The 27488-nt window shown below is 33.0% G+C and overlaps 1 protein-coding gene across 8 annotated transcripts in view; it reads right to left on the bottom strand.

Moving 5' to 3' along the window:
* The window catches only part of LOC114331380 (phytanoyl-CoA dioxygenase, peroxisomal), a 61144-nt gene extending 40639 nt beyond the window's left edge, over positions 1-20505 (bottom strand). The window contains exons 1-2 of one of the 8 annotated variants that reach the window (XM_028280952.2): positions 20373-20492; positions 10366-10490 (exon numbers count right to left, since the gene is read on the bottom strand). In XM_028280952.2, the coding sequence (XP_028136753.1) occupies positions 10366-10436 (71 nt within the window). In that variant the 5' untranslated portion in view covers positions 10437-10490; positions 20373-20492. Of the gene's footprint in view, positions 1-650; positions 767-10365; positions 10575-20372 lie in introns of those variants that run through there. The other 7 variants (XM_028280959.2, XM_028280972.2, XM_028280966.2 and 4 more) reach the window with 7 other exon arrangements.
* Positions 20506-27488: the final 6983 nt, after the last annotated feature.

Raw genomic sequence — 27488 nt, 5'->3', positions numbered from 1 at the left:
GAGCGCCATTCTTATTGGAACACCCGGTACATATCAGTTGGTATTCGCCTAACCACCTCCACGTGTTCGCTATGTCCTTTCAAAGCAATACCGCTCCGTAGCACTATGCCGCCACCACCAAAACTAACGCTCTGTATGAGGTTACAACTGACATACTGGTCGCCAAATCTTCTGCAGACGAAAATTTTGTAAATCTTGCTTGCATATGCCAGATGTAACCTCATACAGAGTGTTAATTTTGGTGGTGGCGGCATAGTGCTATGGAGTGGTATTTCTTGGAAAGAAGATATCGAACTTGTGGAGGTGATTGGTTGAATTACAGCTGATATGTACATTAAAAACATTTTAGAAGATCATGTTTTGCCATTTACCAGCCATATTGGATAACAAATTCGTATTAATGCACCATGACGCAGATCTTCATCTCGGTAGAATAGTGAATACTTACCTTGATAAGATTCAATCTAAAAATTATATGGCAACCATACAGCCCATATCAAATTTAAATCCGATTATACCATTTATATGATACTTCAAAACATCACATTCGGAAAATAAATCCTATTCCTATGACACTGGGGGCAGCACAAAAAATTTTAGTTCACACTTTAATTTCAAAATATGAAATATTTTTGTCTGTGAGTGTATACATTTTATTGTCGAAAATAAGAGCTTTTGCATTCTGCGTTAAGACATAGACTCATTAAATAAGCCTTGTAGTATCCACATTTTGAAATTATTATCTCTATGTGGTTCAATTGCTAAGTGAACATTAGATAAATAATTGCCGATCATAACACAATGATTTAATCTTCGACTTATTAATTCTGTGTTGAATGTTTAAGATTATCTAAAGTTGATATAAAATTCTAAATAATTTTTTTAATATCATTATCTATACTTGTAATGATACAATGTATTTTAGAAATACAGTAAAAAATTGGACAGTATACAGTATACATACTACGGCAATCTGGTTTTTTCTTGGAACATTTTGAAACTGTGGGAGGTTTATACAAAGAAAGTGCAGACCCAGCATTACATCATCACCAAATGTTCTTAAAATTCTCTAACAAATAAAGAAATAAACATATCCATCAATAACAACAAGCACACAGTTAAAAGTAATGTCTAAACTAAAATACAGAGTTGGGATAAAGTATGGAACCAAGCAAATAACTTTGAAACGAAAAGAACAATATTTATGAAACTTTGCATGCAAGTACAGTGACCCAAAAGGCATCTGATGCCATATTTTTTGTTACTACTCCACTTCCAGTTTCACCAGAAATACTCTTAACTTATTTACTTTAAATGGGACACCCTGTATATTTTTGCAGATTTTAAAAGAACTTGTTATTTTTAATTCATACATACAAGTTTGGGAGAAAAAACTATTAAAACAAGAAATAAATCTCTTTACAGTTAAAAAATAGGTTAATTTATTTACGTTAGACCAATGATATTAAAAATAAACAAAATAATTTCAAATGTTAAAAATGTTTGCTGTTCACCTCCTGACAACGTGCAAGCCTATAAATAAATTCGTGAGTCACTTTTTGCAAGATTTCTCCACGTATTAGTTCACATTCATCAATTATTCTTTGTCTCAAATCCTGCAAGCATCTTGGTCGCCTAACGTAAACACGTGATTTTAGATAACCCCAAAGAAAATAAATCTAACGGGTTGAGGTCCGCAGAACGAGCGAGCCACTCTATGAATCCTCTACGTCCAATCCATCGATTTGGAAAATTCACTTCCAAAAAATGAAAATTCACCATAACCGTTTATGATTAATATTTCAATACGATATTTTTCACTTTAATGAACCATTTTTAATACAACTTATTTCTGTCAATTCGTTCAGTAACAGTTTTACCTACTATACTAAATTCCAGATAAGTCACGCAGTGCATGTAAACAACAATTTTAGTCGACAGAATAGATGGTACCCGTTTATTTCCTACTAGGTACGTTGTATTAATACAAAAAATTATTATCTACAGACACTTTTTAACAAATTTTTTCTACCAAATTTAACACATTCAGGTTCGAGAAAACTGAACACGAATCAGTTTGATATAGGTAGGTAGTTATTTCCGTATAGTATAGGACTAAATATAAGGAAACTCATATGGGAACAATACATCAAAAATATCTTTGCAGACGAGAGGCCTAAGATAGAAGTCGTTCAGGAAAAAGTGATAGATATTAACAACCTATCTGATCCCGAGATCACAATTGAAGAAATTACTAGAGCAATAAATACCTCGAAAGACGGGAAAGCAACTGGACCTGATCAAATTCCTGTTGAGTTACTCAGATTATTAGATGAAGAGGGAATTACGATAAAAATCCACGAGGAAAATAAAATTCCTGTAGCTGGCTGTATACCATAAATCACAAAAATACGAGATCCTTTGTAAAAGGTATATTTAAAAGACCCCAATAAGGGTTACATCACAAAACAAAACGTTTTCGGATTAATAGGTAATCCATCATCAGTGTTAAGCGAATAGCATGAATGCGTGAGCCACCAAAAAGTTGGTAAAGAACTCTAAAAAATGGGTAAGAACTCTTTAAAAGTTTCAAGATCTTAAATGATACTACATATTTTTGTTAAAACAGATGGATGTTTCAAATATTCCTGGATATATCTCAGGGCAACACACGACTCTAACCCACGTGGATGTGATATGCAAGGAATGAACCTCACATATTGAAAATTGAGTGTCAACTGGGTGACCTCACATATTGAAAATTGAGTTGACACTCAATTTTCAATATTGAGGTTCATTCCTTGCATATCACATCCACGTGGGTTAGAGTCCTGTGTTGCCATGGGTTATATCCAGGAATATTTGAAACATCCATCTGTTTTAATAAAAATATGTAGTATCATTTAAGATCTTGAAACTTTTAAAGGGTTCTTACCCATAACTTTTTGGTGGCTCACGCATGCATGCTATTGGCTTAACACTGATGATGGATTACCTATTAATCCGAAAACGTTTTGTTTTGTGATGTAACCCTTATTGGGGACTTTTAAATATAGCTTTTACAAAGGATCTTTATTTTTTTGGAATTACGATACTCCAAAGATTTTTCAACCAAATCTATAAAAAAAGAAAATTCCCTGTCCAATTGCTTGTACCTACCTTTATCCCTTTGCCAAAAAAGAGCAACCCAACAAAGTGTAAAGACCACCGACTGATAAGTGTGATGAGCCATTCTTTAAAATTATTCCTCAAAGTTCTTCACTACAGAATCTCCACAAAATGCGATAAGGTTAATGGTTGCTCGAAATTTGGATTTAGAAAAGGCCTGGGTACCAGGGAAGCCCTAGTTGCAACCTAGCTAGCTCAGAACTGCTACGATCAAAGGAAAGATGTAATTATGTGCTTTATAGATTATGAAAAAGCCTTCGATCGAGTACATCATAAACTCGTACATATACTAAAACAACTCGACAATGATCAAAAAGACATCCGTTGCATAGAAGCTCTTTACTGGAATTAAACAGCTGTCGTCAAGGTGGATAATGAAACAACACAAGCTCAAAAATTCTCAGAGGTGTAAGACTGGGTCAATAATATACGATATGCGGATGTCTTAATAGCAGAGAATATAGAAGACCTCCAAAACCTTCTTAATAAAATTGGAGAACATAGCGAGAACATGGGACTTAGCATCAACATAAAAAAGACGAAGTTTCTTATAATCAGCCGTCAATTATGTCAACATCAAAATGCAAGACTAGCATATAACAATCAAGATGTAGAGCGCGTAAGAAAATTTAAGTACCTGAGAACCTGGCTATGTGAAGACTGGATATCGGATATGGAAATTAAATGTCGGATAGAAAGGGCCAGAAGTGCATTCATGAAATTCAGAAACGTCTTTACGAACTCTTGACCTGAACCTAAGACTAAGATTCGCGAAATGCTATATACTATATATATGGTCGATGCTCCTATATGGCATGGAAGGATGGACTTTAAAAATAAACATAATGAATAAGCTAGAGTAATTTGAGATGTGGATTCATCGACGAATCCTTAAAGTGCCCTGGACCGCACGAATAACAAATGAAGAAATCCTAAGAAGAATTGGTACAGAACAACTGATATGCACAATTAAGCAGAGAAAAACGGCATACATGGGGCACCTAATTAGAAACGAAAGATACCAGTTTCTGCAATCCTTAATTTAAGGAAAGATCGAAGGAAGGAGGGGAGTGGGCAGGAAGAAAATGTCATGGCTCCGTAATGTCAAATAATGGACAGGGCTAAGAAACATAGGAGACCTAATACATACTGCAAGGGATAGAGAAAAATGGTCAAACGTGATCGAACATCCATTAGTGTATTGCATAAGAAGAAGAAGAAGAACAATAAAAACAAAGTTTATACCATTATCATTCACATCACCAGCGTTACTACACTCCTACTGTATTTGGTGTCTGAGTCCATTCACGAATGTTTTTTGCCTTTCAAGAATCAGGTGCAGTATTCCATATCGATGTCCCCTCAATATATTATGTCCCAGATAAGACATTTCCCGGTGTCTAGCAGTCTTTAGTAATACTCTATCTTTATTGACCTCCCTAGTACTTCCTCGTTAGTTTTCCTTGTCTTCCAAGGTATCATCAACATCCGTCTATGAATTCAAATTTCTAATGCTTCAATTCGATTTATGCCTGATACTTTTGAGGTACACTTCTGTTCCATGTAATAGTGCAAACCAAACATAGCACTTAATCATTCTTTGTCTTAGTTCTAAGCTGAGATAATTATTGTTATTACAAAAAAATGTCTTCATTTTTAGAAAATATTAAATCAAAATTTAATAAGGGATACTGAACATGTATACCAAAAATTATTAAAATCGGATAAATGTAAATATGTAGGTGTTTATCTTTTTTGTCACTCAGTATATTAACTGTACATCACAAGGAAAAGAGACTTACGCCCGGTTTCATAATCAACTTAAAGTGAACATTAACTAAAGTTCACTTTAATGTGCATTAAAATTCCATTGATAAAGGTAAAGGTACCAACTTAAAATTTAAAGTCCACTTTAACTTTATTATGAAATCGAGCGTTATTAAACTAAATAAAAAATAAAGAACAAAGAAAAGGTCATTAACGACAGACACAACATACGTAACTCAGTTAGCAATTTAGATTTATGAGATTTTTTTAAAGAAACAATCGATTTTTATTTTAATTCTTTTGTTAATCCATTGCAAATTGTTCATATTTGGAATGTAAATGAGTATGGGTATGTTTGTATCTTGTGTTGCCATTGTGCAATCAGTTTAGCAATGTTTATTAAGGCAATAAAAAGATCCACGAGAAGATTGAAACCTTCGTGTTCAACTGACTATGAACCAGGCTCAAGGCTCAAGCAAGCTGAATTTCCAGAAATTATGAAATCAGAGGTAGAACATGCTATAGAAAATGCTGAAATTAGCAAGCTAATAGATGAAGACAACATAATACTTCACAACAGAATTAGACGCAAATGCGAAGAAGATCTCGAAGATACCCAATTTGGTTTTAGAAATGCTACGGAAATCAGGGCGGCACTTTTTGCGCCAAATATCCTATTATAAAAATTGTGTGATCAAAGAAAACATTTATTTCGAAAAGGCATTCGACAAAGTGGGTACAGCATGTAAAATTAATGCAGATGCTAAAAAATATAGGAATAGATGACAAAGATATTCTTGTCATAAAAAATTTGTACTGCAATCAAACTGCTATCGTAAAAATTGGAGATAACTACATCCACGAAATCTCCATACAACGAGGAGTAAGACAAGAATGCATTTTATCCCCAACAATGTTTACTCGCACCAGTTATTTAGAAAGGCACTTGAGAGACAGCCATATGGAATAAAAATCAACGGGGAACTACTTAATGTGATTAGATACGCAGACGATACCCGTCGATTGTCCGGTCAGAAAATTTTGAAGGTGTCCAAATTCTCCAAAATCTTCCAAATTCGTCTCCAAAGTCTCGAAACACCATATTCAGGTGATTATATTTACGAGAAAGAACAGGAAATCGGCATAAGATAGAGTCCAAGTTGAAAGAGTTTCACAAAATGACATATTTGTGAACTATCATAACGGATCAACTAATAGATCCAGACATTAAAATAAAACGCATAACAGCAATGACTAAAACTGCTTTTATGAAAATGAAGACATTTCCTTGCAATAATCATCTCACTTTAGAACTAAGACAAAAAATGGTTAAGTGCTACGTTTGGCCTGTAGATTTGTATGGGGCAGAGGTGTGGACACTAAAAGTAACGACCATGAAGAGAATTGAAGTATTGAAAATATGAATTCATAGACGGATGCTGAAGATACGTTGGATAGCAAGAAAAACTAATGAGAAAGTAAGTACTAAGGACGGCCAACAAATATAGAGAACTGCTAAAGACTGTTAAACACCGCAAATGTCGATACTAACGCTATCATCTGTAAAGAGGGACTTCAAAACAAATTGACTGGGGGGTTGAATGTTAAAACTGGTGCCAATAAAACACAAACATCGAAGTGTGTGATTTATTGGTATTTAGTCTGGACAGATTATCGGAGAATAGGCCATTTTTGGGAAAAATTATTTACCAGCAATTTTATTGCTGGAATCGAGTTTTATGATTCTATATACATATTAATAATATAGGTATGCAAAGTCGGCAGATAGTGTGCTACTTTTTTTATAAACAAAATGGCGCCCGAAAATTGTGTTTTTTTCAATTTTTGCTCTATAAGTCCAAAGATTTTAACTTTACACCAAAAACACCCAAATAAAAATTCACCGAAATAAAATTTTGCATAGAGACATGTTTTTCCCAATTTACTTCGACGAAAATTTTCCTCGGAAAATGCGGGTTTTCCAACAAAATCTTTAATTTTCAACTACAATTTTAGGTAAGTAATTATTTATCAATAATTAAACAACTCGGCAATATAAAACCTCTTTTGGTATAGATTATATTTCTAGAAGCCGATGGGAATTGAATGAACAGTTTAGCAACAATTAAATTGTTAAATAAAAATTGACGGTCGCTATAAGAACCATAATAATTATGATGCATAAGAATAACTATGATTTTTGTATAAAAAGGCACTATACCTATCTAATGTACTTTACACTTTACAGAATTGAAATTGGACTATTTAAGCGGCCTCAGGAATATTTTAAAATTAAAACAATTGTTTGGCTTATAAACAAATAGAATATATCGGGAAATATTATAGTTATTAAGGTACCAAAGGTATTATAAGAATAATAAACGCTTGAGGTCAATGGTGTATAGACCGAGGGCCTTGGGCCCGAGGTACACAGTGATGAGCGCGCTAATAACCGGCAAAATAGCACAAAATATGGAAAACGTATTAAGTTGTGAGATAAACAGAAATGAAACTAGTCGAGCTGGAAAATCTAGCGATATTAACCTAAAAATTTACATTATATTGATTGTTTCCCACCTTTGGACGTATCGGACGAGTTTAACAATTGTCACTGTCACAGTGACAGTTTTAGTTGACATACTCCTCTGATACGTGTAAAGATGGGAAACAATCAATATAATGTGAATTTATATGTTAATATCGCTAAATGTCCCAGCTCGACTAGTTTCATTTCTTTTTATCTCACAACTTTATACGTTTTCCATCTTTTACGCTATTTTGCCGGTTATTAGCACACTCATCACTGTATACGTTGACCGAAAGCGTTATTATTATAATACCCGTGGTGCCTTCAACGTTTAATGTCCGACTAAATTATTCTTTATATGCAAAAAAATTGAATGAATTTTGAATTAATTAGTTTTCAAATAAGTGCATTTACCAGAAATAGTCGTAACGTAATTGTGGTAACCATAGTTTTACTTAGAGTTTTATGTGTCAACTTGACAGTATTTAATAGACTTCGAAATAATGTCATTATTTGTCAAATAATAGACCAGTCGGACATTAAATTAAATTATGAAAACGGTATTGGAAAAAGCGCGACAAGAAGCTTCTTTTTGCGAAAAAACGTTTAATTGCGATGAGTGATGCCTGAGGTACAGCTGGTTCCAAAAAAAAACTGATACGACTCTTAAAGCGTATTTTGTAGAAAATTGAGCAGTGTACTTTCTTCTTCTTCTTTTTGTTTTTGGTCTCGCTGCAAGGCAATTACCAGCACGATTTATAGGCGATCTTGATGTAGTCTGGCTCTAAGCCATATCAAAATCACTGACTATGTTCTTGTAAAAAGCTTTTGATGAGGTGTGATATAATGAATATGAGTTTAATTATATTTAATTTATTATACTGTCACTGTTACTGCCAAATCTTAAAATTGGTCAGATAACTTCAACCTCAAAAAATGGCTGTTTGTTTGTTTATTTTATTATTTGTCTGTCATAATATATATAATATAATGTTAGACCAATCATACACTGCTCAAAATGATCAAATCTTACTAAGAGTCGTATCAGTTTTTTTAGGAACCAGCTGTACAATCGGTCAAACTTGACCGGCATGTACAGCGAAGATATTAACAATAGGATGATAATTTTCGAACCATCACCTTTTTATTTAGGTCCTCTTTCTCCACACAAATTTTCATATCTTTAAAGGACTCATGACATATATTATAATAATAAAAAATTTCGGTATTACGAGTGAAAACTACCAAACATAAAAATTTCAATCAAAAATCAGGTTGGAGAAAATGGAATCTCAAAGTTCAAAGCGGTATACGTTAAAAAAATGCATTTTCTCAGCTTCCCATGGAGCAATTTTCTTCATTTTTTTTTGTTTCCAAGTAACTCGAGTAGAGCCACCTAACTAACGCATTATTAAATGTCAACGTTGATTTTGTTTGGTTATAATAAATTAATTTATTTATTATAACTAAAATTGTTAATTTGTTTAAACAAAGACTGTTTAAATAATTATACAGCTTTCAAATGAGAATATTTATATTTTAAACATTAAAATGTACACTTGTGGTAAATTTATCTAAGAAAATCTACAACTAGAAAAAATATGTAGTTTATTTTCTTATAAGTAAATTAATTTATTATAACAAAACAAAAGCAACTTTGACATTTAATAATTAATTTTTTAGATGGCTCTACCCGAGTTACTTGGGAACAAAAAAGAAGAAAATTGCTCCACGGGAAGCTGAGAAAATGCATTTTTTTTAACGTATACCGATTTTGAACTTTGAGATTCCATTTTCTCTAACCTGATTTTTATTGAAATTTTGGTATTTTTGGTAGTTTTCACTCGTAATACCGATAGTTTCTATTATTATAATATTATGAGTCTTTTAAAGATATAAAAATTTGTGTGTAGAAAGAGGGCCTAAAATAAAAGGTGATGGTTCGAAAATTATCATCCTATTGTTTATATCTTCGCCGTACATGTAGATCAACTTTGACCGGTTGTATCTCAGGCACCACTCATCGCAATTAAAAGTTTTTTCTTTTAAAAGAAGCGTATTTCCGCGTTCCTTCCAATACAATTTTCATAGTTTAATTTAATTTAATATGTCCCGATATATTCTATTTGTTTATAAGCCAAAAAATTGTTTATAATTTTAAAATATTCCTGAGGCTGCTTAAATAGTCCAGTTTCAATTCTGTAAAGTACATTAGATAGGTATAGTGCCTTTTTATACAAAAATCATAGTTATTCTTATGCATCATAATTATTATGGTTATTACAGCGACCGTAAATGTTTAATTAACAATTTAATTGTTGCTAAACTGTTCATTCAATTTCCATCGGCTTCTGGAAATGTAATCTATACCAAAAGATCTTTTATATCACCAAGATATTTAATTATTAATAAATAGTTGCTTACCTAAAATTTTCGTTGAAAATTAAAGATTTTGTTGGAAAAACCCGAATTTTCGAAGGAAAATTTTTGTCGAAATAAATCGGGAAAAACATTTCTCTATGTAGAATTTAATTACGGTGAATTTTTATTTATGTGTTTTTGGTGTAAAGTTAAAATCTTTGGAGTTATAGAGCAAAAAATTTAAAAAAATACCATTTTCGGGCGCCATTTTGTTTATAAAAAAAGTAGCACACTATCTGCGGACTTTGCATACCTATATTATTCATATAATGTATATTATGTATATTATAATGTGTATTATAATGTATATTATACAATCATAAGATTTGATTCCATCAATAAAATTGATGGTAAATAACTTTTCCTTGTATTTTGCTAATTAGCCCAGAGTAATTGTATTAAACGCTTACACGCTTAAAGATACAGCTTAAGAATGATATTATGGAATGGAATTATGTATAATACTATATTTAAAATATTACCTCTCTGGGGCTGATGTGTCTGCTGCCTGGGAATATTTCTCGAGACCTGGTAACGTTGCACTTTTACTCATTTTTGGTATTTGCAGAAACTCACAGTAAGTCACTTAAGACGTTTTTGAATAAAACTGTGGACAATAAACAATGTTCTATCTTTTATTCCCCATAAGTTTTATAAAAAAATCTGACGTCAACCTCGTGGAATAATAAAGCTAATTATTAATAAAAATCAAAAGAAAAAACCAATTAATTATCAATATGCACAAATAAAAATCATCTAATTACTAATGTGCAAAAAATGACAATGAACTTTATGCAGACAAATATATTATTATACACAAGGCGAAAAGCTCGGGTTAGATACACCAGAATAAGGTTCAATAGGTCGCCCATGCAAAAAGTTGTCCTTATTTATTTAAACAAAATTACATGTAAATTATTGACATTAATTCATCCACATACATTCCTATTAACAATATTTTTCCTTCTATATTCAATCCATCCCCTTAATTCTCCAAATGACCAACTTCACCCGATCTATTCAATCTGCCAGTAACATACCACGTTACATCACAACCCTCATTCATACTATAACCAAATCAATACGTCTTACTGTTTCTTTCAAAGGTCCGTACATGCTCCATTCTTATTAATTATCTCATATACATTTTCTATTCCACCCTCTCCTCCCCACCGTCAGCCACATCTTCTGAATGTTTGGTGTCAAATCCTTAGTCGCCTAAGTCTGAGTTTTTGTTTTATGATATCTATTCTTTGGATTAACTGAGATAACTTTATTAATACATCCATCACCCTTAACCGTTAAACGCCCTACTTTTTTGAGGTCCCATGTATGACCAAGGGTGGGTAAAAAATGTCCACCTCGAAAATAGCTAATATATTTATTAAGAGTTGTTGGAGATGGATTAAACTTAAGAATCTTTACTTACTTACTTTACTTAGTCCTAAGCCTTTCTACCTTTAGGTGTAAGGATGGTGGAGTTGAGTTTGGCATTGTAGTCTCCATGTTTTCTGATCTTGCGTTAGGTTTCTTGCACTTTCCAATGGCAATCCCTTCTTCTCGACTTCTTTCCTGATTTAATCTACCCACATAACTCTTGGTCTTCCTCTTTTGTTTTTCCCCTGCACTCTCGTTTCGAACGCTCGTTTTGTTAGCCTCTCGTTCGACATTCTACACACGTGCCCGAACCATCTAAGTTGTCCCTCCACTATTTTTTCATTGATTGGTTCTAGTTTTAGGTTTTGTCTAATTGTTTCGTTTCGTATTTTGTCTGTCCTCTTTCTGTTTGCTATTTTCCTCAGGAACCTCATTACCATAGCATTGACTCTGGATTTTTGTCTCCCCGTCAATGTCCATGTCTCGCTGCTATACATAATTGTTGGTCTAACTACTGATTTAACGACTGCCGTTTTTACTTTCTGCGGTATCTCTTTTTTCCCCAAAAATGTTGTTTTCATAGCCTTAAATAAGCTTCCTGTGCGTCCCATTCTCTCGTTTATTTCCATGTCTTGTTTACCATTTGATTCCATTATTACTCCTAGATATTTAAAATATTCCACTTGCTCTAGTTGTTTCCCGTCTAATTCAATTGCGTGTGTCTTCCTTGTATGTGAAATTATCATTGTTTTTGTTTTCTCTGTATTAATTTTCATATTTATGTTTGATAGTTCTTCTTCTAGGATTTCAAGATTGTTCTGTAAGTCTTCTCTGTTTTCTGCTATCAATACATTGTCGTCTGTATGTAAATAGTAGCTCCGATAGTTGAGTCCGTTTCATTTGCCAGTATCATAATGTTCTTTTTCTCATTCTTCTCTTGGCTTTCTTTATCGCTTCATCCAGTACCACTGAGAATAGCAGTGGACTCAGCACGCATCCCTGTTTGACGCCTTGACTTGTAGTAAATTCTCTGGATTCCTTGTTATTGGTTCTTACTGTATTTGTATTATTTTTGTATATATCCTTTATTACTTCTATTACGTGTCTATCGACTCTCCTTTCTCTTAGTGTCTTCCATATGTCCTTTCTTCGGATTCTGTCAAACGCCTTTTCCAGGTCAATGAAGCACATATGTATCTCTCTATTCTTCTTGATTACCTTCTCACTTATTTGTCTTAATGTGAATATTAGATCTTGCGTGGTTCTGTCCTTCCTGAATCCACACTGTGTGTCTTCCATAGTTGTTTCTATTTGGGTTTTTATTCTTGTCTCTATTATTCTTGCGAATATCTTCCCAGGGATACTTGATATGGTGATACTTCGGTAATTATTACAGTTTCTCTTGTCTCCCTTTTTGTGTATTGGTAATATACAGCGCCGGTTTAACCAGGGGTTTTTTGGGTGCTGTAGCACCGGGCGGTTGAAGGTTCTAGGGCGGTACGCGCGAAGCGCGTGCTGTTCCGAAATTATATGATTATGGTAAAATAAAATTTGCATACAAATCCACATGATATAATAATAAAAATTTTTCTGTTTTATCATTAACTTGAAAACTTAACAATAATTTATAAATAAATTATTATTATTAACGTCGACGTACCTATATGGTTTATGCACTGTGTTCAGTTTATGTTATCTAAATGTCAGATAACGTACAAACATGCCGCGCGCCGTAAAATTATATCATTCTACAGCGTTTAAGAATATAATTAGACCAGTAAGAATCTGTTTTTAGGTGGATGTGAGAGGTGGCATTCAGATTTTTGCGGATAAAGTTAGGTGATAACTTCGTTAATAATAATTAATTTATGCTCCTTCTCAAGTATGCCCCGAACATTAATAAAAAGATAAAATATTTAAAAATTTCAAAATATTTCGTTTTTTTTTCTACTTTTTTTGCTTATAACTTAAAAACTATTCATTTTAGAACAAAGTCCTATAGGAATAAAATAAAGCTAATTAAATTTTCTATCAGATGCGATTTGTTAAAAATGTCTTAATTTATCACCCTTGCTTCAAAATAGCAATAAATATAAAATAAGGGGGCAAAACAAGCCTGTCCTTATTCAATTATTTTCTATCACTTAGGTTAGGTTACACTTGGAACCTTCCTAATTCGCTTAGAAAATTTTTTTAATGTGCTAAAACCGTACACCAAATTTCATTAAAATTAACTTACTAGATTTTGCATAATAATTTTGCAATCTAAACTTTTTTAAAAAATTAAAATTTTTTAAAATATTGCACAACAAAAACTAGAACATACAAAGATTTGTCAATTTTTTTACATATAAAGAAGTACTCCACCTATCTAATGCACTTTACAGAATTGAAATCGGATTATTGAAGCAGCCTCAGCAATGTTTTAAAATTATAAACAATTTTTTGGCTTATAAACAAATTAGTGCTGTGTCCAGGAGGGGGTGCTACGGACTCCTTTATTTAGATGGACTTACCCAAGTTTTTTTTATGTATTTTGACCCGTAGAACACGAATTTTTTGGGTAACAGTTGATCCGGATGTCGATAAGATTGTTATAAACAAAGAACTTGAGGAATTACATAAAATCGATTTTTCGCAAAATAAAACATTTTTTTGTATTTCTTGGGTAATTCTAAGCAAAAATGTTCTTACAAGTTTTTTCGTAGGATGCATAGTTTTCGAGATAAACGCGGTGGAACTTTCAAAAAATCGAGAAATTGCAATTTTTGAACGCGAATAACGTTTGATTAAAAAAATAAAGTAGCAATTCTGCTGACAGCAATTGAAAGTTTAAGTCAAATTATACCGGTTTTAATTATTACATAATTGAAATAAAGTTAAGAAATATTTTTGAGCCTGGGCGCGGCATCCGTATCAGCACCGGGCGGCAGACTGTGTTAAACCGGCACTGGTAATATAGTGTCTTTCTTCCAGTCCTTTGGTAATTCTGCTCTATTTATGATATCATTCATTAGTTCTTTCATGCTATCCATTCCCTCTGTCCCCATGAATTTTATCATTTCCGGGGTGATATGATCCTTGCCTGGTGCTTTGCCCAATTTTACTCTTTCTAGAGTAAGAAAGAAAGCGAAAAAGTTTAGAATCTTATGCTTAATAAACACAGCATCTTCTAAAATATTACGATAAACAATTTACAAACCTTACAACAAAATTACAATGTACATCAAAATTAATATACCAGTAAAAGCCAGTAATTCAGATTTGTCGATTTTCTCCACATTCTTTCTTTCAGTCTCCTCATTGGCGGATAATTATGTCGATTATGTAATTATACGTCGATAATTATATGAATTATGTTCCTACCAACGAGAAATAATATAGAAACCTTTAGTAACAAGTTTTACTCAGGGTGTACTTTTTGTGCCCACCCATATTTAACTCAAGATCTTACTTTTATTTTCAAAAATATCGGGAGAACCAAATTAACATTCGATAAAGGGCTGTCTTTTTAACAATAAATAATTTTTGAAAAATTTTTAAACACGTAATAAATGTTACAAGGGAATACGCATTAGGTGGACATTTTTTACCCACCCTTGGGCGTTTAAGGGTTAATAATAATAGTCTCCCGTTTTATACAGCTACCGCGGCTTTGGAATTATAGCAGAGTAGTCTGCTATATCTAGGGCCTACGGTATCAAGGAAGGTAACAGAGCCTATGCTACACTTCAACCGCCTATTATTACCCCTGGTTTTACCCAAGGTACTCATTTTATTCAGATTGAGTGGACCTGGGGCCTATAGGGGTGATTTCAAATCACTCAATTTTGGATCAAAAAAACTTTTGGATCTCCGATTTGTCTGAAAATTGGTATATAGCATCTGCGGGATGTAAAAATAAAACATTTAAGGTCGAATTGTCGTCTTCTTCTTTTTTTCTCAAAATGTTATTTTAAGCGATTTTACAGTGATTTGGTATTTAATTAAGGCCATGGGTACATAATTCGCAAATATTTTACGGCTATCCCTACTTTTTCTGTCTTTACACGGCAAATTACGTGTAGTAAAATTCACACTGGTATGGATATATAAACATTACTACAACGTCATTCTACTTGACAATGTCATGATTAACTTTAAACAGATGGCTTTTGAATATTCTTGGATAACTGTTATTTGTAAAATTGCAAATTATTAATTCAGTTAATAAATGTGATAATTTTTTCACTAACTATGTATTCAGTGATTGTAATAATTTATTTGTACAACAAAAACTAATACTCAATCGAGAAAAGAGGAAAAGTGATTTTTTAATAATATATTGTTACTATGGAACGCTTATAATTTTGAACATATTTAACAACAAAATACTTGGATCACAGAATATATTATCCTGATGTATTCTCTGCTTGGATTTTGAATCTTCCACAAATAATACACAATAAATAACTTTTTATTAAGTTCACGTCTTAAATCAATTATTTATCAAATACACTATATATCAATAGTATTTAATCAACAACTCAAAATATTCCCGATGCCATGTCAAATATTTAAAATTGTCACTGATTGTCAGTGTCTGACTGACAATATTCTATTCGGCTGAGTGCGTTGTAAGACAAAGATAGGTTTGCAAAATATTACCACGACATTGTGTTCATTTTTTTTTCGAATCCTGAAAAAAGCAATAAATATTTTTGAAAAATTTAAACGCAGAATGAAAGACTAAATTATTACCAAGGGCCGAAAGTCCCTTAGAATAAATAAAAAGTTTATTTTGAATCAAATATTTGAAATTAAAAATCACACTAAATTTTCTCTTAGTTTTTCACCCCTGTAACTTATTAAAATAAACATTATAGAAATTCTCAGGGACTTTCGGCCATCGCTAATAACGTAATCTTTCATTCTGCGTTTAAATTTTTAAAAAATACTTATTAGTTTTCTCAGGATTAGAAAAAAATGAATACCCATTTGAATAGCATTGCAGCCGAAAATACGTACCCACCCTCTTAAACAAATTTGCATTTTCTATCATAAAGTATCAATGGAAAACATAATATTTTAATAGAAGGGACTCAAAAATGTCACTATATGGCATTATAACAAGTTATTTTGATTCCAAACAAGTTTTTGATCAAATTTTATAGTGTAGAAAACGTTAAAATACCGTTTTTTACATTTTCCTCCATTTCCAAATTTGCCCACAGATAGCCAAAACATAGGACTTTAAATGGTTAGAAGGATTTGAATTATATTATAATACCAAAAAAGTTACATGCAATATCATAGTCAAAAATATAGGCGTCTACTGTAAGTACAATTATCTCGGAAAATGTTGAGTTCCTACCATTTTTGTCGAAAAGTTAAAAATGGCGGAGATATTGTGCAAAAACGGCTCTCCTTTAAAATCAGGATGGCGGCTAACTTAACGAAGGAATTCATTCGCGATTTAAAATTTAAGCTACTATTGACCCCCCTAAAGATTAGAAAAAGAAAATTTTGGGCAGCTCGGCATGCAAGGTCAAATGTTATCCCGACTGGACTAATAATATACTTTTGAGTCTGATATTATTGCATGTAACTTTTTTGGTATTGTAATATAATTCAAATCCTTCTAACCGCAAAGTCCTATGTTTTGGCTATCTGTGGGCAAATTTTCAGCCAAATCGATTATGGTGTATTTTGGGAATGGAGGAAAATGTAAAAAACGGTACTTATTTTAACGTTTTCTACACTATAAAATTTGATCAAAAACTTGTTTTGAATCAAAATAACTTGTTATAATGCCATATAATGACATTTTTGAGCCCCTTCTATTAAAATATTATTTTTTCCATTGATACTTTACGATAGAAAATGCAAATTTTTTTAAATAAACACCAAATCACTGTAAAATCGCATAAAATAACATTTTGAGAAAAAAAGAAGACTTTTTGACCTTAAATATCTTATTTTTACGTCCCGCAGAAGCTATACACCAAGTTTCAGAAAAATCGGAGATCCAAAAGTTTTTGACTGAGTGATTTGACATGAAATGTACCATAGACATTTTTAAAATCTCTAGCTGTTCTCGCCGGAGCTGGGATTTGAACCCCGGCCTACCTGCATGGAGATCAGACATACTGCCGCCTAAGCTACTCCGTACCCTTACTGTGTTTTAATCTTGCATTTTATATAAATTTCAACATCGACCAACTATTTAAACAAATTCAACAGATAAGAAATTTACATCGACACAAACTACGTTCCCAATCCTAGGTGTGGCCAAACACAAAAAGATTTATTATTCATTTTCTTACTTGATTGATTCTATTCGCTCCGTGCATGACTGACGCGATGCCTAGCGTCGTCACCTAACATTTTTGGCGACAACAACTTGAAGTTAAGCATATGATAAATACATATTGTGCAGTTGCAAATTATTAATATAATTTTTTATAAGCCAAAGTTTTTAAACGATATTTTTCCAATTTGTAGTATATGTATTATATTGTAGTATGTATAAAGTGGATGTAGTATTGAACTGGGTTTCTAAAAATTCATCACAATCAATTTTTCAACGCCAAACAGAACAAAAAGGGAAAAATCTATCTTTGTTTTTAAACTAGGGGGAGTAATTCAAATTTACCGCGCTATAGTGCTTGTTTCAATTGGTCCAACCGCAGGCAAGTTTACTCCACTAAATTATGAAATTTTGTCATTATTAATATTTATAAAATTTTGACACTATTGACTTTAAAAATTTCTTAGGCTAATTAATTACATCGACAATTTTTTGTGATTTCTGAGTAATTTCATTTTTTCCCGGATTTTTTTTTATCCCGGATGCCTCCAGGATAATATGACAGGACTATGAAACAAAATCAGCTCTTTCATTTTTCCACAGAATTTTTTAAAGTTAGACTTCCATTCACCTCTGTATAATGCCATGCAAGCTTATCTAATTACCTACTGTTGCATGGAATGTATAAGCACTGTATACCCCAGGCCCAGCAGATAAATCAAAATCACATGGCAATAAATCAAAATACATAAAACAAAATACCCAACATGCTCCAGAAAAAATAGAGTTAACCCTTAAGTACTAACATCTTAAATCAATGACGTAAACACTAACTAACCGCCTGACAGACGGGTTTAACATTTTAGTGGTAATTTTTGTTTTTGTTGAATATTTTAATGCAAAAAAATATCTCGATGACTTACTGAAAGTATTGATTATCTAAAAAACACAGTAATTAATCTAGTTTTTTTGTATTTATTAAAATAAAAAACATTTTAACAAGAATGGAAGGATTGTTTGTGTACCTTTTTACTCCTGAAAAAAATGTAATAAAAATTAAACTAATTAAAGAATCTTAATAAAAATTTATCATCGAGTTAAACAAAGAGAAAGAAAGATGAAAATAAATAGGTTTTTAAAAAATGTTAAAACAAAAAAAAACTGACAGGTACTATATTAGTACAGTGTAGCAATGGTAGTCAGTGGCAACATTTTCATCACAAATTGATTCCACTTCGCTTATGTCATCTTCTACCTCATCAAACCATTTCAAAAGAGTTTCCTCAGGGTCTTTATTCCCTTATTTGATGTTTTTTGACGAACTGGGGCACATTATGTGTAATGACGAACTGGGCACAAACACTAACACCCCATCTATTAGACGGAAATCACACTTTGAGCCTAAATATCTTTCGAATAACAACCTGCCGCAAATTGCCGAATTCGATACTACTAAATAACAACCCAGCATGAAAAGTCATAAACGGGTGACCTTCAAAATTTTCTATGAAGGGAATTATCCCACTTTCGACAAGCAATGCCGTCTGAGAGACGGGGTGTTAGTACTTAAGGGTTAAGTAATGTGACAAAGTTAAATACTGGCGAATAAGAGTTTGAAAAGGTAGAACACTTTAAATATCTCAGGGTCTCAGTTAATGGAACTAATGATAGAAGCATAGTAATCAATGAAAGAATCCTGGCAGGAAACAGAACCTACTGGAAATCCAACAACTTCCTTAAATATTACTCAGAATACTAAACTGAAAATTTACACAGCAGCAATTAGACCAGCAATCTCATATGGTGCTCTCATTCTGTGCCTGACCCAGAAAGACGACGGATCCTAAAGAGAAAAATCATTTGAAGAATAGCAGGCCCACTAAACTTAGGTAATAATGAATTTAGAAAACTGCTGAACTACGAAGTATCGGAACTTTTAAAATCAGAAGATATAGGATATAGTCAGATTTATCAAGGCACAGAGACTCAGATGGATGAGACATATAGAAAGGAGGAATCCAGAAGCCGTTATCAAGAAAATCACTAAACGGAGACCAGTATCAGGCAAACCACAAGGAAGACTCAAAACGAGATTGAAGAACCAGATAATTGCTGACCTTAAGAAGATGGGAGTTAGGGAGTGGATAACTATAGGCATAAATACACAAACAGGAAAGAATGAAGAAATATTGTAGAAGATGCCAAGTCACACAACCAATTGTAAAACCAAAATGTTAATGTGGAATAATTCTCTGTGACAAATTAATCGGAAGAGCTCAGAGATGGCAGCAATCACTCTGCCAGAAGTGTAGATGTCATGATGATGGAGTCTGATTAAACAACTACAACAAACTGCTTATTTATCCTCACCAACTTGCACCTAGTCTGAATAATATGGTACTCCAACTGGCTATTCAGTTTAAATTATTCGAAACTTACATAAAATTAACTATCCTACAGTAATTAGCAACCAATAAAAGCTGAACTGCATGCAAAAATGTAATGTAATCACAAAAACCAACAATTAAATAAAAATTACTTGAAGGTAATGGATGCAATGAAATTTTATCTGTAATTTTTCAGATAATTTTTATAAGTACCAACGAATATAGAGGTAATTAGAGGTATTACTCTAGTTCCAACATATTTTATAAACAACTGACAAGAAGTATAATTTATTTAAAAACCAAAAATTATATAAATTTAGGTCCAAATCTTAATGAAAATATAATGTGTAACAATCTCCAGGAAAACTTGAATATTTTGTAACAAAGTGTAACAAAATGTAAAATAATTATGGAAATATTAAATAGATAAACTTACATTTTGCCTTTAATGCTAGTCCAAGTAGATAACAACAATAACTTTCTATGAAATAGTAATTTTTCCAACATTGTATAATATTTATGTATTTTAGAACTGGTCAAAGATTGTTATCATAATCATAACAGAGAATGAGAATAGGTTAATGCAATAATAGAGTGCGGATTATACCGTTACATTGGAACAGGTTCTGTTATTTATGAAATACAAACAAATATTTTTAGGTAATTTTAACAAAAATATCAAAGAAAAAATAAATACAATTAGAACTTAAACACAAATAAATGTAGCAAAATAAATATTTCAAAAACAATTAGAAACTTAGAAAGTTTAACATTATATTACTTATTACATAAACATTTTCAAATGTTTAAAACTTAAATAATTACAAACTTCTACTGGTAGGGGAGCAAAGTATGCTAAATGTGCAGTCACTCGAGCGCTTTAAGGACCTATAGGGTTGTGAAGTGTAGGTCCCAAAATCAAAAAAAGTTAAGTAAAGTTTTCCATTGTAATGGGGACTTGTCCATTTTTAATTTAATTTTCCATTTCCAACAATCTTTTTTTAGATTATAGCGCCATCTATCCATAATTCGAAAAAAGTCTCGAATAAAAGTTACTTATTTTTACGTAAGGAATCCAAATCTGCAAAAAATTGGGGCTCCCATTTAAGATTTAAAAGTAACCCCCCACCTAACCTCCGTGGGGGTCGTGTTCGGTGCCATTCGATAGATTTTTCAAAAATATTGAATAAGTGTATTTTTCAGTTTTTCGATCTGATGTTCATTTCGCGAAATATCGCGGGATTCGTATTTAAAATATTAAATTTACCCCCCACTCCTCTCCGTAGGAAGCCATGTTTGGCATCATTCGATAGATTTTTGAAAAATATTGAGTACGTATTTTTTAGTTTTTCGATCTGTCATTCATTTCGCGAAATATTCGCTTTTTCTTGTGAAATTTTGGGACTCACCCATTTCATTACGCGCCGCTCAAATTGTCAGATTTTTTAAATATACACTGTTTTGTATGTACTTGACTTATCTTATCTGACAATTTCGAGTATTTTTAAGGATAGATTTTTTTTCGGGCCCTCCTTAACGAACTCCCCTGCATTTAGAGCCAATATATGGTAGAGGTACATGTTCAGGATACAAGGTTTCTCCCCATGTAATAATCTGATGTGCTCGAGTAACTGTAAAAATCCCCGCTTGGGCTCCCCTACCATACCTATTTTATCGCATCTCCCTCCATTTTTTCTCTCACTCCAACTTTTTCAGACCCTTTCTAATTTTTTCTACTACTACTACTATCGGTTTACAGCGTTCTCCGACGCCTTCCGCCTAACCGCCATTCTTCTCTGTTTAACCATAGACCTGGAGGGATTTCTCTTTCTCCTGGAGGAGAGTTCTTATTCAATTCCCTCCTCCTTTCTAATTTTTTCTTACTCCTTCAAATATATTACAATCTAATGCATTGGGCTTAGGCCACTGTTGCTCTGATAGTCTCAATTTTATCTTGACGTTCTCAAAAACAACTGCAACTTTACAAACTTTTGGATTATTGTATCGCCTGGACTAATGATTCTGATTTTGTTTGATGGCCATCATAATTTCTGAAATTTGTCTGCCATTCTTCGTAGCTTCCTCTTGTGCTTCTCGTTCTACATCTTCGAGCATTTTGTAGGCCTTTGCAAAATCGTTGTTTTATTTAAAGTAGTTAACAAGTTGCTTTATTACGTTGGTGTTACAATTTTTAGTTTCGGCCAATTGGAGTCGCTTTGCAGTTGCTGTAGAAGAATCTAATATGTAGAGCTGAGCAAACTTCCGATTCTGAACGTCATCTAGATGAAGCGCCTCTGTGAAATGGTAAATTTGATCGTGGCTTTGGAAGCAGTACCCGTAGCCAGGAGAAGTAGCTAGGTTTGCTCCATGGAAGTAAAGGCGAAAAAACTATTGGCGCTCCTTATATTTTCCACGATTTCATTCCTCGACAAAGGATTACATACCATCCATTCTATCTGTGTCGCTGTTTGGAATTCAGGAAAATGGCCATCTGATTGGTGTACCTCAATTTATATCCAGCTACACAAAAAAGGGACTACTACCAGATGTGAAAACTACCTCACACTATCACTAATAACACATACTAGCTAGTAAAATCTTGTTGCATATCATCAAAAACAGATTAAAAACCTATCTACATTACCAAATACCTCAGGAACAAGCGGGGTTTGTAAAGGGTAAAGGTACAAGGGAACAAATCCTGAACCTGAGACAACTCATTGAAAAGTCTAGAGAATTTCAAGTACCTATGATTTGATGCTTCGTTGACTACCAAAAGGCATTTGATTGTGTAAGCTGGATAAATCTGCGGTCAATTTTAATAGAAATGGGCGCACCAATACACCTGGTGACACTTATTAAAAATCTGTACCAGTTCAATATAGCGACAGTACGACTAGATCAGAAGTTCTCAAACCAATTCAAGACTGAGAGAGGTGTTAGAGAAGGATGCGTGTTGTCACCTGACTTATTTAACATTTATGGTGAACATGTCATGAGGATAGTTTTAGAAGTATGGGCCGGTGGAGTAACAGTAGCTTGTAGGAATATCTCCAATTTATTACTTGCTGATGACACTACACTTATAGCAGCAAATGAACAAGAAATGTTTGATCTCCTGCGAAGAGTTGAGTACGAAAGCAATAAAGTTGGTCTGAAAATCAATAAAGCTAAGACAAAAATATTGGTGGTCGACAGATTCGACACTATTCAACTGACTAACATGTTATAGGAATACCAGATAGTAAACACCTTTGTCTATCTTGGGTCTAGCATAACTAACGATGGTAACTGTGAAGCAGAAGTTCGGAGACGTATCGATATAGCAAAAAATGCGATGAGTCGCCTAACTAAAGTTTGGAAAGACAGATGTATCTCTGAAAATATCAAGATGAGACTGGTGAATGCCCTTGTATTCTCAATATTTCTATGCGGAGCAAAGACTCTTCGCGCATGCGAGCGCCAAAAAATTGATGTCTTTGAGATGTGGTGCTGGAGAAGAATGCTGCGCATACCTTGGACAGCTCATAGGACAAACGTTTCCATTCTAAACCAACTAAATATTAAAAAAAGGCTGTCCACAATATGTCTGTAACGAATTCTGCAATTCTTTGGTCACGTGTTTTGCAGAGGTGATGACAGTTTGGAGAGATTAATTGTTTCTGGAAACGTTGAGGGGGGAAGATCAAGAGGACGATCACCAACTAGATGGTCCGACCAAATAAATAATTCAGCTGGAAACTCATTCTGCGAAGCTCTTAGAGCTGAAGATAGAGACCAATGGAGAAACATTGTTAGGAATATTGGAAGAAATCACGATCCTCAGTAATGGGAAAACGACAAGAGAGAGAGAGAGAGAGAGAAATTCCTCGCATATCGTTTACTGTCATTAGGTTTAGAAGAAGTGGCGGATAATGATTGCGGGGAACTGCAAATTTTCCCTTCTGGCAGCACAGAATATACTAAGACTCAGAAGTTGGAACGCCACATCCTGAAATACTAAAGCCCAAACAATTATTCAATAACTGGAACACCATAAAATAGATATACGCACCATATCAGAAGCCAATATCATATACTATTCTACAAAGGAGTTGATAATGATTCTCTAGCTCAGGCAGGAGTAACAATACTATTTACAAAAAATATGCAAACAGCATCGAAGCAGTTAAATATTTTCGTTAAATGCAAACAGCATTTGATAAGCATCTATGCACCTAAGATGAGCAAAATAATGGAAAAAAGAGAACGACTCTTTGACGAGCTACATGACATACCAATCAACATTATTCAGGTTCAAAGTAGAAATGAATATTGGCATATATGGTAGTTAGAAGTAGGTATGAAATATGCTAATAAGAAGAAAGAAGAAAGAAGAAAACTAATGATAAAATTCAAACAAACATTATAAAACCTGAATCCCGGACAAACCACCTCAAAAATGAGACCGATATATACACTCAAGAACAAGACCAAAGAGATTGACGAATATATTGACAATAACGAAGATATTACTAGTGAATAAGTACAAATAGCAATCAGGAAAATGAAAAACAAAAAATCGCCAGGAACTGATGGTATAAATATGTATAACGAGGTTATTAAGTATGGTAGCCCAGACATCGTAACAGAATTGACAAAGATATTTAAAAAAAATAGTAAGCAAAATAATCAACATTATCCTCATATTAGACTTTATGTTTTTTTTAATATCAACAGTATTTTTATTTAAATATATAATTTGTCTACCTGGTAAATAGAATAATTTTATGGTATTTCAAGAGATACCATCATAACAGTTGACCCCATCTCTAACATCAGCTGCAGCAGCTTTGACGTGAGATTTGTTTTCGTTTGTATTTTTTGTTATTTTCATATAGATAGCATATTTTACAATTTTATGTAATGTTGGTCACATATATAAAAAAAATTTAGATATAGTATTTTTACTACAAAAACGTTATTACGTAGGTCAACATTTTTGACGTAAGAGAACTGTCAAAACATTAGAATGTGACTTTTCATTATTGTGTGTTTATTATAAACATGGCAATAATGAAAAGTCACATTCTAATGTTTTGACAGTTCTCTTACGTCAAAAATTTTGACCTACGTAATAACGTTTTTGTAGTAAAAATACTATATTTTCAACCACATTCTTATTGTTTATGTTCAAAATATTTCCTTTCCCTCTTTCCTATTTGTTTTATGAACGGTTTTTATATGATATATTTATGCAAATACATAATATAATGATTTCTGTATTTTAATTTCAATAACTTTTAATATCCATCTTGGTTTATAAAAAATTAAGGTTAAAACGATTCCACGTTTTCTTTATTCTCTTTTTTTGTTTTTGTATTTTTTTGTTTTTTTCTCATGTTATACACAGACAGGGAGTAATCTATTGTTTCGGATTTAACAATGGATTTCATATATTTGCAAATATTAATGACGTGGGTTGAAAATTCAGTATGCGGCATGGTCAAGGAAAATGATAGTGATGTTACAGACGACAAAGAATAATTAACTAAATTAATTTTTCTTTTGTAAGGCAAATTGTAGTGATGGAACCTGCCAATCAATGGCGTCTGGCGATATTTCGTTTAGGAAGGCGCTAACTCAAGAATACAAAACACTAAAATGGTAAGCTCAAGACCGACAGAACTGGATGGGATTAAGCTCGTTAGTGAATTTCTATCTCTCTATCTCCCATCTTTTTCTCTTTTGGCGCTACAGTACCCAGCTTAAAATCGTGCCCTGGCCTCCCACAGCATTCGTCTTTAAGTAGGTATCTCTGTCCCTGGTTACTCTCCTCCAGTTACCCACCCTCAATATCTCTTTAGCATCTGTTCTCACTTCGTCTATTCACCTCTTCCTTGGTCTATGTGCTGGCCGACGTCCCACCCACTATAGTTCCACAAACTGTTCTACTACCTGTTATAGAGAGTTCCTTGTAATTAGGGGTCGCCACGTTCTTGAAAATTTCAAGATCTTGTCTTGATCTTGTCTTGATTTCAAGACAAGATCAAGACAAGAAGTAATTTTAGATTTCAAGACAAGACAAGAAATTTTTTGTCAATACCAAGATTTCTTGTCAAGAAATCAAGAAATCTTGAAATATCTTGATTAGGTATTAATTTGTGAAAAAGATAACTTATTTTAACATAAAATAACGTATTTTAATGTATTGAACACTTTTTTTGCTAAAACGCTTTACAAAATGTAAATCATGTACCTAAATGTAACATAAATTTTTAAATCGGAATTGATAAGCCATGAATTAAGGCACATAATACTTCTTATGCTGGGGCCACAGTAACGGCATTAGACGTTACTGTGGCCCCAGCATTATGGAGTTAAAGCTGCTATTGAAAATAGCCTTTCCGCAGGTACAGATGTTGCTGGCGTTCTGAGAAAATCCTTGGCCATTTTCGATAATAACGGGTAGACATGCTCGTGTCTTCTCTACCAATCACGTAGATTCTCAGCATCTTCTGACCTAGGCCCATTTACGTATTTTTTGACTCTGGTATTCCGTAGGTCATTTTGGGATTTATTAGACCGTGTAGGCACGCATCACAATAAAAAGGTCGCCAGGGAATCACCGGACCAGGTAATCAAGAAATGTCAAGATCTTGAAATTTGTTGAGTCAAGACAAGATATAACATGTCAAGAAAACGTCAAGACAAGATTTTTTAAATTTCTTGATTTTTTCTCAAGACAAGAATTCTTGTCTTGTCGACCTTGTAATATTGATACAACTCGTGGTTGAACCTTATTCTCCATATATCATTGTCCAATATCCTTCTCAATATCTATCTTTCAAAAAGTAAAGTTTAGATAAAGTTATTGTCTTTTCTGTCATGGTCAACGTTTCTACGCCGTATGTTCAGTGCCGGTTTAACCTAACTTCGGGCCCTGGGCGCTGGAGGTTTAGGGGCCCCCTTCATTGCTATTCGTTGTCAGTTTTTTAACAAGAAAACGCATGCATTAACTATAAAAGTTTTATTGTAAAATCCATAAAATATTTTTTTAAACAAGCAAGAAGAATAACAAACGTAAAAAATAATCCAAAAAATACATCTAAAAACATAAATAAAAAAACAGAAAGTTCCACAAAACAACACATGACAAGCAAAAAAACATTCTAAAAAATACATAAGTAAAGGCAAAACTTAGATCACTTTTTTTCTTGACTTGGCATTAGCAGACTGCCATATAATATTATCACAATTCAGTTTCTCCAGTTCTTCATTCTCTATATACAAATAGTGATAATGCGTCTAGGTTAGGTTATTTGACCTTAAATATGTTTTTGTTCTTTTTAGAGCCGAAAAAGACCGCTCGTCTGACACATTAGAAATTGGTATCCTCAAATAAATTTGCGGTAAAGTTAAAATATTGGGAAAAGTTGCTTTTACATCCTGGAAGAATCAAATTTTTCATAAATTGTATGATTTTTATTCAAATTTTGGCATAACGTTATCTACAAATTTACAAAATGGGTAATTTCATTATGCAAGTTCTCTTTGGTTTCATCAACATCGT

Source organism: Diabrotica virgifera, chromosome 6 (genome assembly GCF_917563875.1).
Source record: "Diabrotica virgifera virgifera chromosome 6, PGI_DIABVI_V3a".
Classification (NCBI taxonomy): Eukaryota; Metazoa; Arthropoda; class Insecta; order Coleoptera; family Chrysomelidae; genus Diabrotica; species Diabrotica virgifera.
Note: the sequence above shows the minus strand (reverse complement) of the source record. Positions and strands in the feature narration are given on the sequence as shown.